Raw genomic sequence first — 13,291 nt, 5'->3', positions numbered from 1 at the left:
GATTTACATGTAAATGTAAAATAAAATTTTAACTAGAATATCAATACGATTAAACTATTCTGATTTATTTTGCTTCGGTTTTATGAATTTTTTACACAAAACTTTTTGACCCTGATTTGGTTTGGTTTCAGTTTAAATATATTGGTTTGTTCGGTTTAAGTTTTCGGTTAAACCAACCGTGCCACGTGACGACCTGATTTTTTTTTTACGTATTGTTCAAGGCGACCACGGCAATGCTCGCCGTGAGTTGAGGCGGCTGAAATTGAAATTGAAATTGAGTTTAAGACGACGTCGTTTCTAAGTAAAATAGCATTAGCATTTTGCACGTATCTCTCTCTCTCCCGACACAAAAAAAAAAAAAAAAAAAACGAGAAAAAAATAAATAAAATAAAAATAAAAAAGTCAGTTCCTCTTCTTTAATAATACCTAAAATCAAAATTCCCGATTTTGAGATACACAAAGCTCGATAACTCGGCGGCGGTGTAACAAATCAGTCGGAGCTATGGCGATGCAAGCCGGAGTTGGTTTATCCAGGATCTTCCTCTTAGCCGGAGCAGGTAATTTTTTCACTCGGTTTCTAACTTACTTACTGCTACGCTGCTAATTTTTGGGATCTGATACGTTTCCCCGATTCAAAAGGTTATACTGGTACGATCATGATGAAGAACGGCAAATTGTCCGATTTGTTGGGTGAATTGCAGGTACTTACTTTTATTGATTTCTTCTGTGTTTTTTTTTTGGTTTCTCTCCTTAGAAATTATTTGATTCTTTCGGTAATAGGGTCTGGTGAAGGGAATGGAGAAATCTGGAGAAGGATCTGAAGGTGATTCTGATGTTTCTGATGCCATAGCTGCTCAGGTACTACTTGCTCGTTTCCGTTGTCCATTTGGATTTAGGAGTATTGGTTGAGAAATGGTGGAATTGATTTTTTTATTCAATTTAAAAGGTTCGCCGATTAGCTATGGAGGTTCGACATCTAGCTTCTCAGCAGCATATAACAGTCATGGATGGAGTTTCTGGTGGTATGTTTTAAGATTAGGGAATTGTGATTTTTCTGAAGTAGTTTTGTTTTCTCTCTGTTGGAGGAGAATCTTGTGTTCATCAGTCTCTCTTTTTTTATTGTTGTTGTTAGCAAACCTACAAGCTCTTGCTGTTCCTGCTGCTGCATTGGGAGCTCTAGGATATGGTTATATGTGGTGGAAGGTGCGATTTAAGTTTTTGATTCTTGTGATTTCGGCTCTTCGTTCGCACTGCTACTATTAAAGGAGATTTTGATGTTGTAAAAGGGAACTAAACACTGTGTCGGATTTTTTTCACTGATTAGGGACTCTCGTTCACTGACCTTATGTATGTGACAAAAGCCAACATGGCTAATGCCGTGGCTAACTTGACAAAGAATCTGGAGCAAGTTTCTGCGGCCCTTGCGGTGAGTTTTTTTTTTTGCTCTACGTATGGTGTTTCTGGTGATATATTAAGCTGCAGGGATTAAGTTGGTTCTTAATGGTTTTATTGTCAGCTTGCAAAAAGGCATTTAACGCAAAAGATTCAGAATATGGATGATAAGGTAGAAAAGCAGATTGATCTTTCCAAGGAAATCAATAACCAGGTATCAATCATGATGATGTTTACCTTTTCTTTACTTCCTATGATTAGAACAATTGGCTTTCCTTGTTATGAATCTGTATTAGTGTGCTGAACAGTTTTTGACCAGTGTAATGTTCTTGTGTTTTTTGCCAAACAGGTCATTTTGGCTCGTGGGGATATCAACTCAATTGAGATGGACTTGGAATCATTGCATAATCTAATTACTGGACTGGTGAGTCTTGTTTTTATTTTTTTAAGCCATATATGAGAAATGCTGAAGGTCAATAGTTTTTAGATAAGGAATCAGAATTCTCCTTTAGGGCATTTCATTCCTTTTAGTATCTCTCCTAATTACTTTGGCATTTAAACTTTTTTTTTTTTGGCAGGATGGGAAGTTGGACACGCTGGAATATAAGCAGGTACATTCATCTTTTTGTGTTCTATTAGTATCTATTAATAGCCTGAGAATAACCTGCAATTGGTAACTCAGTACTGATTTCATTTCTCTTTCTGGTGGCAGGATGTCACAAATGTTGTCATGCTAAACTTGTATAACTATTTAGGAGGCAAGAGCACAAAGCTGCCTGATATGGTAAGCGAATAGGGGGATAAATTAAATCGAATTGATCTCCCTATTTCTCTCCTCTGTATAATTATATACCTGTCTCTGGTGTTAGAATTTTAATGTGTTCTGTATCCTTTTTCTTTTATATCTAACTTTTGGAATGCAAATATATTGTATGGTTGTTTATCTCACAAAGTAATTAACTTCATCTTACAGGGACAGCTTCAACTTCCTGTAAACCAGAGGGCTCGTAATTTACTTGCAGATGTTGAAACAAAGGTGTTTTTTTCTTATTTGACAAGACCTGTCAGCTTGAAACTTCCATACTTAATTCACATTATTCCAACAGACTTATATGGAAACACTTGGAAACACTGATCACAATATTTCGTCCATCTTTTTCAGGGGCTTAAAAACTTGAGTGAAGAGCTGTTTGAAAGCAATGGCACACAGGTGACAACCACAGTGAAACAAATCAGTTTGAATAAGGTCAATGTGAAGTCGAGGCCATTGTTATCAAGGTTTGGTCATCTTGTTTGTTCACTGTTGTCTCCCTTGTGAGTTTGATATGTTCTTATAGAGGTGTGATAAAAGGAAATGTGAATGCAGGGCTACTTCAGCTAGGTGTTGATATTGAAGTCTCCTGATGGCGGTTAGGCTTGCGGGATGTATATAAAAAAAAACTTCTGACTTATACTAAAGATCTCGTGAGCCTTAGAAAGCTCTCTTATATTTATTTTCTTATTCGTTGCCTTGCTTTTTCCCCCCAAACTCGGGTCTTCTCATATTTTGGTTTTGCACTTTGGATGTTTTTCCTTGAATAACTGGAGTTTGTTTATCGACATGGACATGTTGCTGTGTCAACTTTTGGATTTTGATACAATTTAAAATAAAGTTGATGTGGGGGTTATATATATAACACCAAAGACATGTGATGCATGTGGGCAATACAAAGCCATGTTAAGATAAAATATGGCTTCAGAATTCAGAGATTTATTTTACAGTTTTACTTAAGACGACTAATGAGAATATATGGTAACCGTAAAAGGGATCATCTGTATAAAACAAAAGTTCGACGACTAAGAAGAAATAAAAAGCTGTGGAACAAGATGTAAGAAAGCTATGAAATAAAATGTAAGATTTGCTTGATACAAAAATTGTTGTAAATTTGTCATCGTAGTGTTAGCCTAATTCCAAAAGGTAAACAGATAAAACCATATCTATACGGTTTGGTTTACATCGAATTGGTTCATACTTCCTAAGTTAAAAAAGTGTTATGTTGCCATAGTTCTCATCCAGCTCTTAAAAAACAAAGGTAGGAGAAACAGATGTCAGAGGCTCATCGAAACAAGAACCCCAAAGCAAGAAATAGCAACAACGTTAGAATATATACAAGTTTTAGGGAAAAACTCTAATCAGGGTCACGGATCACACCACATTCAAAGTGGTGGTACAAAAACTGGGATGCTTCGGCAGGAAGGACAAGTGGAGCCTAACTGAAACCATTTGTCTATGCAGATAGCGTGGAACTCATGTCCACACTGTGGTAAAACCCGCACCACATCACCTGTCACGTAATCCTCAAGACATATTACACACCTACAAACCCTTACAGTCACAGCACATTCACGCGACGACAATGTCAGTTTCGGGAGAGATTTTAAAATCTCTTTCTTCAAGGGTTTTGGTTTGTGCTTAACCGAGCAGCGACAATAGCGGAGTTGGAAGATGTAAAGGATCATCGCTATTAGGAGATAGAGTGGGAACGAATCTGATGACTTCAAGAACTCGACGATGGTTAGGTCAGGTGAATTTGTTACTGCTGCGGTTGACGAGACGTCGAAGAAAGGAGGAGGAAGAGGAGAAGTCATGAGTAAGAGTCCTCGAAGAGATTAGATCAAAGAAGCTCACGATCTAGGTTATTACTGCGGATATACGTGTGTTTGATCTTTTATATTTTACCGTCTTAGATCATCATAAGTATTTATGTAATTTTAGTATGTTGTATTTTTCAATGCAGATATTATCTGTTTATGGAGTTTGTATAGGATTTTAATTCCAAAACCAACTTTAAAAAGGAATTATGTATTATATTCCTATTCATTTTGGGGTTATTTCTCATTCATTCGGATCATCCATACTGTGTAATGTACTAATTTTTTGAAAAACTAATAAGAAACAAAAACAGAAGGAATCACAGATATCCTTAAGAAAAACTAATAAGAAACTAATAAATCTTGCAATTTGTTTCCAATAAATTTGAGTGTGTTGTATTGTTAAGCTTTAATAAAAAAATAACAGAAGGAATCACAGTTATCCTTAAGAAAAGAAAAAAAGAAAAAAAGAGACAATCCCGTTCGGTGTCCATCTATACAAGACAAATGATCACGCCCCATAAATTCGTCCCATAATATACACTATTCTTAACTTTTTTTTTTTTTAACATCTGAAATTTTATTGATAAATTAGTTTCACAAACCAAGGTAGATTACAACAGGTAGAATACAAGACTCAAACAAGAGAAACATATACCGGTGGACTACAAGAATGTTCCCAGAGTCATTAGCCCACAAGAGGAAACACTATTCTTAATTTTAGTCGTTTTTTTTATCAAAAACATAATATATACACCATCTTTTTTTTTGTCCCGACAAGAATTTGTCAATGGAACCCATCGAGATAATAATTTCAGGTTAGCAATAATGAGAAAGGTAGATACAAAGAAAAGACAAGAATTCAGGAAATCCAAAAGAACTGTTGAGGACTAAGGAATCTTTTTTTCCTTTTCTTTTTCGAGGACTAAGGAATCTTGTTGAGTATTGTTTATATCAGCCATAATTTTAACGGGTGTATATAACTGATATCCGTTACAATTGATGTATTAAATTTTTGGAAAGACTGCTAGCAAAATATTAAGAAAACATTTCTTGAGAATGCTTTAACTTTCTACATTTTTTTGAATAATAACTTTCTACATTTTCCACAACCACAAAACTTTTGTAAATCCTAAGAAACAATCTTAAAGGATTTTCTTAGAGGGGGTATTAAGCTTGTATTTTAGAAGATTGTAGAGTATTTTTAAAATCAGTTGTTATTCAATTGATGATTTTTAAAAATCTTTTAAAATCCTATGTTATTCAACTTAGATTTATGTAAAATCATTTAAAATAATTTACAATCCCTTGTTATTCAATCAAGATTCATAAAACTTACTTGAAATCTACTGTTATTCAAAATAACACAACTTTTTTAAAAGCTGCTACTTTGAATGATTCTAGAAGATTTTGGTTTGTATTTTAGTTGAAAAATATGAGTACCAAAATCATATGTTATGAGGTGGAATTTCAGAGGATTTCTTAAAAAAAAAAAAAAAACAGTCAACACAACCCAACCGATAATCCCTATCATCGTCTCTTTCTCTCTCTCAAAACCGTAACTTCTCCTCCTTCAATCGATCGAATCCAATGGCCAAAAGTAATCTTCCTTGAAGAATCATCAAGGTATGTTTTCCCAATCCTCTGTACAATCCTCCGAATCCTCTCTCTCTAGATTAATAAATGTCGTTAGATCACTTTAGGTGAATGAAGAAGTTCTGTTTGATGGATATTGGGAAGATGTGAAGACCGGTGAGTTCGGTGTTAGGTGAATGAAGAAGCTCTGTTTCTTCCTCTTCTACTTCTTCAAGGTTGTTTTGTTCATTTTGTGCTTGAAGCAGTCAAAATTGCAGGGTAAGTTACTTCTGTCTATAACCAAATTTTAGTTTCGAATATGTGTAGAATTTGATGTGGTATTGAGTGTTCTTAGTGTGATTTAGCAACATTGTTCTGGTGTTTAGCAATTAGCATAAGACTAGTGTGATTTAGCAACATTTGAATTTGTCTCCGTTCTTGGTATAGGCATTGGTCGAGTGTTAGAGACTTTGCTAATTGGTCAAGTGTCTTCTATGGTGTAGTTTTTTGTGAATTGAGTTAAGAAATAGACAACTGGTTTGAATACTGGTATTGTGTCCATGGATATTTCTGCAGTATAGTGGAGAGCATAGGGGAAGGCGTAACTGATTTTGAGAAAGGAGATCACCTGAGAAGATGGTTTATGTACTGCAATTTGCCAGTGGATCATGGTTTATGGGCTGTTCTTTTTGAGTTTATGGGGTTTATATTTTGTTTTCTTATTAGGGTTAAATTATTGGTGCATATATATATATATATATCGATCTGTAGCTTTCTTCTGTCCTACACAATTACTATCATCATACTTGAAGTTCATCTCTGTTTCTGTCATGATGCAGTACTATGACTATGCTTTATTTTTAGATTGTTTCATTCCCATTGTTGGGTAATTCTTTTTCCTTTTCTCTGTTTTGGTTCTTGTCTAGAGACGTAAAAGTTTTTTTTTATCTTTTCTCTATTTTGAAAACTCTCATTTAGTGATATGCACGATGCGGGAATAATTTCATCAATCTTTGCAATCAAACGACCTACAACCTAGTGGTTCAGTGTCTTTTTTTGTTCAATGAAACGTAAAATTACGAGAGGTCAACTATTAACTGAGAAAAGACAAGCTTCAAACAATGGGATAATTAACTAACAAACAATACAAAATATATGAAGACGTGGTGTATAAGCGATGCAAGGAGAGAGAACAAACACGAGAACAATCGTTTGGTATAGAGTTTTCTTTTTTTGGTGTTATAAAATATTTTAAAATCATTCAAAGTTTACTATAAAATCTCATAGAATCTCATATAATCATATTTTATTTTCCTTTTTTTTTAATAGAATAACTCTAAAACACAATCAAATCTCTTAAAATCTTTCAGAATTCTAAAATTTTAAAATCCTATCAAATCCTAAGAATATCAAGTTTAATACCCCCTCTTAAGCTTTAGTGGTTCTCTTTGAAAAGAAAGAAAAGTTGAAAGGTTCTTATGGAAATTTTCCACTGATTAAATACCAAAATTGACCAAAAGGACCAAAAAGTTGAAAGATTTTCCTACACACCCCCCACTAGTTCAATAAAATTCAATTTAGTTATTCTTCGCTAGGAATCATATCCCATGAGGCCATGACCCATCGGCATTATAATGTGTACGAATAAATTTCGATAAGAAGAAGTAAAAATAATCAAGCAAAGCTGTGTTTCTCACACAGAGCTCAAGGATCTTCTCGCAATGGGTTCTCTTGACTTGCCTTCCGCTTCATCCTTCAAGGTTCTTTCTTTAAGTTAATTCTTATTTACAAAATGCTAAATATAAAAATTAAATAATTAATCATCACTATAATACATGATTATGTTTTGATCATCAGGGTGGAAGTGAAACATTTCTCCAGGATGTGTTGGAAAGTATACTGAAAACGTATTTGAGGAAGAACCCGATAGCAAAGACGATATGGGAACTAGTAAAATCGGTGGACAACGAAAAGATTTCTTACGACCACTTCTTTTTCAGGACATTTAAGGTATATGAATTTTATTCTTCAAGATTTGGTGAAACTAATTGTTTTCATGATCTAAAAGCTTAACAAGTTGGTGCTTTAGACATCCAAACATATTAAGAAATTGAAAGGCATCAATTCTGAAAAAAAAATTCTTATGGTGGAGCGGTTAAGTCTAAAGCTAAATGGGTTTTTCTGTTTGCTATTTTTGAGACTTTTAATTTTACAATTGTGATTTTTTTTTTTTTTTTTTTTTGGTTTGACCATTGTGTTTGTTTGTGGGCACAATTTTTTTTTTTTTTCGCTTAGGTCGATGGTTATGGAATAGATTCCTTGTCGAGTTTTTTCATGGATTATGGATATAAAGTTGGAGGCAGACTTGATTTTCCAAAGAAAAAAGTACATGTTCTCTGGCTTTCTCCTCCGGATGTTAACGTCGTCGATAATGGTTACGGTATAGGCAATGGTCCTCTGCCACGACTTGTTATAGCTGAGCTGCTCGTGGATGAACTAAGCCGTGAATCGCAGGTCTAAATGATCTCAAACATATATTGTATAACGTTGTTATATCACTATAAATTAATATCACTATAAATTAACAAAATATTTTGGTCCCAACATTATTAATTTATAGAGGTTTTACTTATATACTAGAATTGGACCCGTGCTAGAGCACGGATTGAAATTTCTTCTGTATATTTTGTAATTTTTATTTAAATTACTACATATATATGTGATTGTTTTATTCGTTTTAAAAGTCTTTTTCTTTTGAGATGAAACATTATGCCATGAAATCATGTTCTGAATATGACTTATATGACTTATGAAATAATATCTATTTTGTAAAATAGTCTAGAAGATTTATATTTTGATCCGTGGTATATTGCGGGTTAATTTATTTGTTAAAAAAATTAATTTTTTTTTGTTAATTTTATTTGATTTGTTTAGTTTTTAAAATTATATATTGTATTTTGATTGTTAATTCTATGCCTTAACTCACACGATATACTGCATATTAATTTTAGGACCAAATATGTAACACATGTTTGTCAAAATCATCTTGACTGGAAAAGCTTCTACCAAACAACATTATTCCAAATTTTAATTTAATCTGGGAAATCATATTTCTTAAAATTTCAACCCGTGCTCTAGCAAAAAATCATATTTCTTGGAATTTTTTCATATTATAGTGATATATTATTGACCCAGACTATAACAAATCAAATTTGAGTGTTTATAATTTTAAATTTTTGATCTATCATATATATTTATAATATTCTTAAAAATATCAAATTTAATATTTTAAATACTTCAAATTAAATTATTTAAAAAGTTTATTATAATATAAAAAATTATACAATTCAACAAAAGAAATATATGAAATTGAATTTAAATATTCAAACTTTTACTCGTTATACAGTCAAAATTTTAGTTGAATATATATATTTTTAAGAGATTAATATTATTAAAGCTTGAATATTTTATAGATTGAACAGTTTATATTGATTTTAATAGTATAACTTTGAATTATGACTTTATAGTATGATTTCAATGTCTGATAAATTAAAGTTCATGCCCATTCGTATTCAGAATCATTTTGGTCATTTTTTTTACAATATGACTTTGAATCTTTGCCTAGTTTTGTTAGGCAATGTGGTTGAGACATTTTATACATTTTTTATTCATCAGTTGAGCGATATATGTCCGTTTAAAAAAATTCAAATTACATCATATGTAGAAAACATCATAAATTTTATTAACTAAATATATTATATAATAATTTAAAATAATTTAAATATTAAATCAAATAAAAGTGAAAGAAGAATCACATATATTTGTTTTAATTAGGTTGAAAGATTTCCTTATCTTTTAAATGTTACATATAATTGATTTTATATGATACTATAATTAACTAAATGCATATTATCCCTAATTACCAAAAATCAAACTAACCTATATATTATGATACACCTAAATCGTGAATGTCATAAGTCTATAACCAAAAAATCATATATATATCTATTATATAGTCTACAAAAATAAGTCATGTACTTCCCAAATATTAAATAAGGGATTAAATTACCATATCATTTGGAATATTTGCTCCATGATTTTAGGATTTATTATTTATTATCTTTATATATGAAGAGTTATCTTATGAAGAGTATAGGGTTAATGTATATCCTATATATAACCTATTTATATGCATTTGTAATCATTTATATTTTTTATAAAGTCTACAAAAATCAAGTTGTGTACTTCCCTTTTATTAAAAGGGATGCTTTGGGTTGTTTAATTACGCCTTTACGAGCCTCGCACTATATGGTCTAATTGCATTGATTTAAACAGAATATTCGTTAATTGTGTGTCAGCATATGTAGTTGGTAATAGCTATTTCCGTATTGATTACTATTCTCGTTTTGGCATAACAGGTAAAGACGAAAGTTCTTTGGTTTGTCTTTTAGAATAAAATATGTAGAAAAATGTTTCGTTGAGGTTTTCATATAGTTTAGTCCTCTAACCAGGGCCGGTCCTTGAATTTTGGTGGCCTAAAGCATATTTTCTATGTAAAATCTAAGATTTTTTTTTTCACTAAAATACTAAAATATAATTAAAAATATTTTAAAATATTATTGAATACTTTAACAATGTAAAACAATCTAAAAAAAACTTTTCTAACTTTCATTACAGCAAATTCATTGATTAACTTATCATACTCGAGTTCTTCAATCATATCTTTCTGCAAAAGCAACTGAAACTGGAATTGTTAACAATATACGGTAAGCAATCCATGTATTTGGATAACAACCCTCCATCTTTTTTAAAAAATCCAACATCTCTATAGCCCTTTTAAAGTTAAGGAGGAGAAAAAACAAAAAATTACCCAGTTACCCAGCAGTTGTGTAAATTTTTTTAGTTTTAGTTTTGCTTGAAGAATTGAATATTTATATATCTAGTAGAATCTAATATTTGGAAAATTTTTGTTAAAAATAGGAATTTAACAAAATTAATTGAAAAAGTTTCGACAACTTAGTCTCTTACCAAAAAAAAATGGAAAACAAAAACATAATCAAACGGAAAAAATAAAAATGTAAAAGAGGAATAAAAACGTGCAGGTGAACTGGCTCAAACCGAGGACATGCCATTTAATTGCAAGACACCGAGACAGCTGAGCTACTTAATCTTTTATAAATATGACCCTAAAAACTTTCTTATATTGTGTGGCCTAAAGCAAATGCTTTGGCTGCTTTATGGGTGGGCCGGGCCTGCCCCTAACCATCCCATAGAGTCGTGTTGTGAAGTATATATATGTGGAAATTTACGTCAAGAAAGTAAAATAAATAATAGTGAGTCCTTCGTCTTTGTTTATTGTTGAAATACAAGAATAAATTATGTAAGTCCTTCGTCTTTGTTTTCTATTTTTTCTTGTTCAACTCTCCAAAAACGTATTTGTTTATTAATTAAATACAAGAATAAATAAGAACTCTACCGAGCAACGTTCAGTTTCTCTCATAATCATACACAACACAAAGATATTTCTACAGTACATGCATGGGTTCATTCAACTTGCCTCACACGTCACCGTCCAAGGTTCTTGCTCAAATTTGATGTGTTTGAAAAAAGATTTTTTTTTTTAAATTACTCTTATGATACTAAATAATTTCGACGTAACAGGGGGGAAGTGAAACATTTCTTCGTAATGTGTTTGAGAATATACTGAAGACGTACCTAAAGAAGAACCCAACGGCGAACAAAATATGGGAACTTGTTCAGTCAGTGGACAACGAGAAGATCGTATACGACCACTTCACTTTCAAGACTCTTAAGGTCAGCACGTCTTTCAATCAAGCAGAAATAATACTTGGATATATATATATTATCAGTTTGACATGTCTACTATTAAAGTCCTAATTATAAAGAATTAAGTCATGTATATATTATCCTATTTTAATTATTATATTGAAATTTTTAATATAAAAACTTTCAAGAAATGCTAAATATAGATAGAGGAAATAAACTCTTTGCAAAAAAGGTTGTAAAGCAGTCATTTACTCATTTACAATATGAAATCAACATAAGACCATGAATGGAATGAGTTTTTAAACTGGTTTTTGGATTTTAGTTTTACTATACACAATTTCTCACACACTAGATTCCTATTTTTTAGGGATCCCAACTTTGTAAAATCTTGAATGGCTATAATATTGATTTTTTGAAAAACTAAAACCAAAATCTACTATAAAACGTCTTAACAAAAGACTTATTTTCTGTTGTCAACCAAAATAAGTCTTAACATATTATATTAATAATTTAATAGTGAATGGATGAAATACTTTTAGGAAAAAAAAAAAAAAAAAAAAACCAAATTAGATTTGGTGAAACTAATTACTCTTTTGGGGATGAGTATGGGTTTAGGTTGATGGCTACGGAATTGATTCTTTGTCAAGTTTCTTCATGGATTATGGATATAAAGTTCGAGGTGAATATTATTTTCCAAAGAACCTACGAGTTCTCTGGTTTTCTCCTCCCGACTTTCACGTTCCCGTTGATGGTCATGGTCTAAGCAACGGCTCTTTGCCACAACTTGTTCTAGCTGAGGTTGTTGTGGACGAACTAAGCCCTGAATCACAGGTATGATTGATCACAATCACAACTATAACGCTGTTTCTTATAAGTTTTAGCACATATATAATGCTCGATCGGTACTCCTAATTTATGGTTAATTAGGAGATAATAAAGAAGTATTTAAAACCAGAAGGTGGTAAGCAATCCCTTCTATCATGTATTTTGGGGAATTTAATTTGGGAGAAGCCTACATGGACCGACTTCAATACACTTGCCAAAGAAAACGAATTTGCCGCATGGGTACTTATTCATGGCTACACAATGAACCATCTTGCATTTTCCGTTCATCGATTCAAACACCGTTTCAGTGACATCATATGCCTCAAAGAGTATCTAGAAGGAAAGGGATTCGAGCTCAACAAAGACGGAGGAGTTCTGAAAGGTTCATTTTACTTAGTCTCTCATGATAATTTTCATTGGAAAAATTATATATTCTATATCCATAATTTAATTGGAATGAATGTGGATGTTATGTATATTTTAGTGAGTCAAGATGGTCTACTGTTACAACTCTCGTCGATCTCGGAGAAACTTGCGGTTGAATTTGCAGACGGAGTAATTGAAACAGTCCCGGCTTCTTTCATTGAGTTCATTGACCGTCAAGTTCTTCCACAGTTCAAAGATCTGCCTCATGACCAGGTTCTACAGAGTTTTAGGAACCAAATTATATACACATGTTTTTACTCAGACTTTGGATTCTTTATCATATATGCATTGAATGGTCCATTGTATTCACAATCTATATATGTACACATGTGGTTGCAGATTGAAGAGTACCATAGACGCAAAGACTTTGATTTCGATAATGGAAAAAACATTTTGGACAGCGCCCGCTTCAGCTCAGATGTCTAGAATCAGTTTGGTCCAATCCTGTCTGAAATAAAATTCAAGCAAAAGTAAATGTTTGCAATGCAAGTATGAAGTGTGTTTAATATGTGTGTTTGTTATATCTATGTGTAAAAAACGCAGCTCATGTGGAGTGACCATTACTAAATATGTATGAATAATAATCTCCTCCTCAGGAGTCATGATTTGTAAAATAAATAAGATTTTAGTCACCTACTGAAAGATTCATAGTAAG

General features: G+C 32.1%; 3 protein-coding genes across 3 annotated transcripts; all 3 read left to right on the top strand.

Moving 5' to 3' along the window:
• The first annotated feature begins 328 nt into the window (after positions 1 to 328).
• Positions 329 to 3,065, top strand: LOC104756830 (uncharacterized). The gene is made up of 13 exons (XM_010479478.3): positions 329 to 557; positions 640 to 701; positions 781 to 858; positions 947 to 1,022; positions 1,133 to 1,203; positions 1,325 to 1,426; positions 1,517 to 1,606; positions 1,742 to 1,816; positions 1,971 to 2,003; positions 2,105 to 2,176; positions 2,366 to 2,428; positions 2,555 to 2,670; positions 2,759 to 3,065. The coding sequence occupies exons 1-13, from the start codon at positions 503 to 505 to the stop codon at positions 2,778 to 2,780; spliced, it is 915 nt and encodes a 304-aa protein (XP_010477780.2). The 5' UTR covers positions 329 to 502; the 3' UTR covers positions 2,781 to 3,065.
• A 4,107-nt stretch (positions 3,066 to 7,172) lies between these two features.
• On the top strand, positions 7,173 to 8,341 carry LOC104756829 (2-oxoadipate dioxygenase/decarboxylase, chloroplastic). The gene is made up of 3 exons (XM_010479477.3): positions 7,173 to 7,358; positions 7,456 to 7,608; positions 7,894 to 8,341. Exons 1-3 carry the CDS (start codon positions 7,320 to 7,322, stop codon positions 8,116 to 8,118), a joined length of 417 nt encoding a protein of 138 aa, XP_010477779.1. The 5' UTR covers positions 7,173 to 7,319; the 3' UTR covers positions 8,119 to 8,341.
• A 2,761-nt stretch (positions 8,342 to 11,102) lies between these two features.
• LOC104756828 (2-oxoadipate dioxygenase/decarboxylase, chloroplastic-like) lies at positions 11,103 to 13,271 on the top strand. The gene is made up of 6 exons (XM_010479476.3): positions 11,103 to 11,175; positions 11,260 to 11,412; positions 12,001 to 12,216; positions 12,313 to 12,592; positions 12,695 to 12,849; positions 12,976 to 13,271. Exons 1-6 carry the CDS (start codon positions 11,137 to 11,139, stop codon positions 13,060 to 13,062), a joined length of 930 nt encoding a protein of 309 aa, XP_010477778.1. The 5' UTR covers positions 11,103 to 11,136; the 3' UTR covers positions 13,063 to 13,271.
• Positions 13,272 to 13,291: the final 20 nt, after the last annotated feature.

This window comes from Camelina sativa, chromosome 17 (genome assembly GCF_030686135.1).
Source record: "Camelina sativa cultivar CO46 ecotype springtype chromosome 17, ASM3068613v1".
NCBI classification, from domain to species: domain Eukaryota; kingdom Viridiplantae; phylum Streptophyta; class Magnoliopsida; order Brassicales; family Brassicaceae; genus Camelina; species Camelina sativa.
This window is presented reverse-complemented; position numbering and strand designations above follow the sequence as displayed.

Coding starts and splice junctions, on each gene's coding strand:
- LOC104756830 (XM_010479478.3), top strand. CDS start 503: ATGGCGATGCAAGCCGGAGTTGGTTTATCCAGGATCTTCCTCTTAGCC. Junction 1,427..1,516: donor AAGTTTCTGCGGCCCTTGCG/GTGAGTTTTTTT, acceptor TTTTATTGTCAG/CTTGCAAAAAGGCATTTAAC. Junction 2,671..2,758: donor TCGAGGCCATTGTTATCAAG/GTTTGGTCATCT, acceptor ATGTGAATGCAG/GGCTACTTCAGCTAGGTGTT.
- LOC104756829 (XM_010479477.3), top strand. CDS start 7,320: ATGGGTTCTCTTGACTTGCCTTCCGCTTCATCCTTCAAG. Junction 7,359..7,455: donor CTTCCGCTTCATCCTTCAAG/GTTCTTTCTTTA, acceptor TTTGATCATCAG/GGTGGAAGTGAAACATTTCT. Junction 7,609..7,893: donor TCTTTTTCAGGACATTTAAG/GTATATGAATTT, acceptor TTTTTCGCTTAG/GTCGATGGTTATGGAATAGA.
- LOC104756828 (XM_010479476.3), top strand. CDS start 11,137: ATGGGTTCATTCAACTTGCCTCACACGTCACCGTCCAAG. Junction 11,176..11,259: donor CTCACACGTCACCGTCCAAG/GTTCTTGCTCAA, acceptor TCGACGTAACAG/GGGGGAAGTGAAACATTTCT. Junction 12,850..12,975: donor AAGATCTGCCTCATGACCAG/GTTCTACAGAGT, acceptor ATGTGGTTGCAG/ATTGAAGAGTACCATAGACG.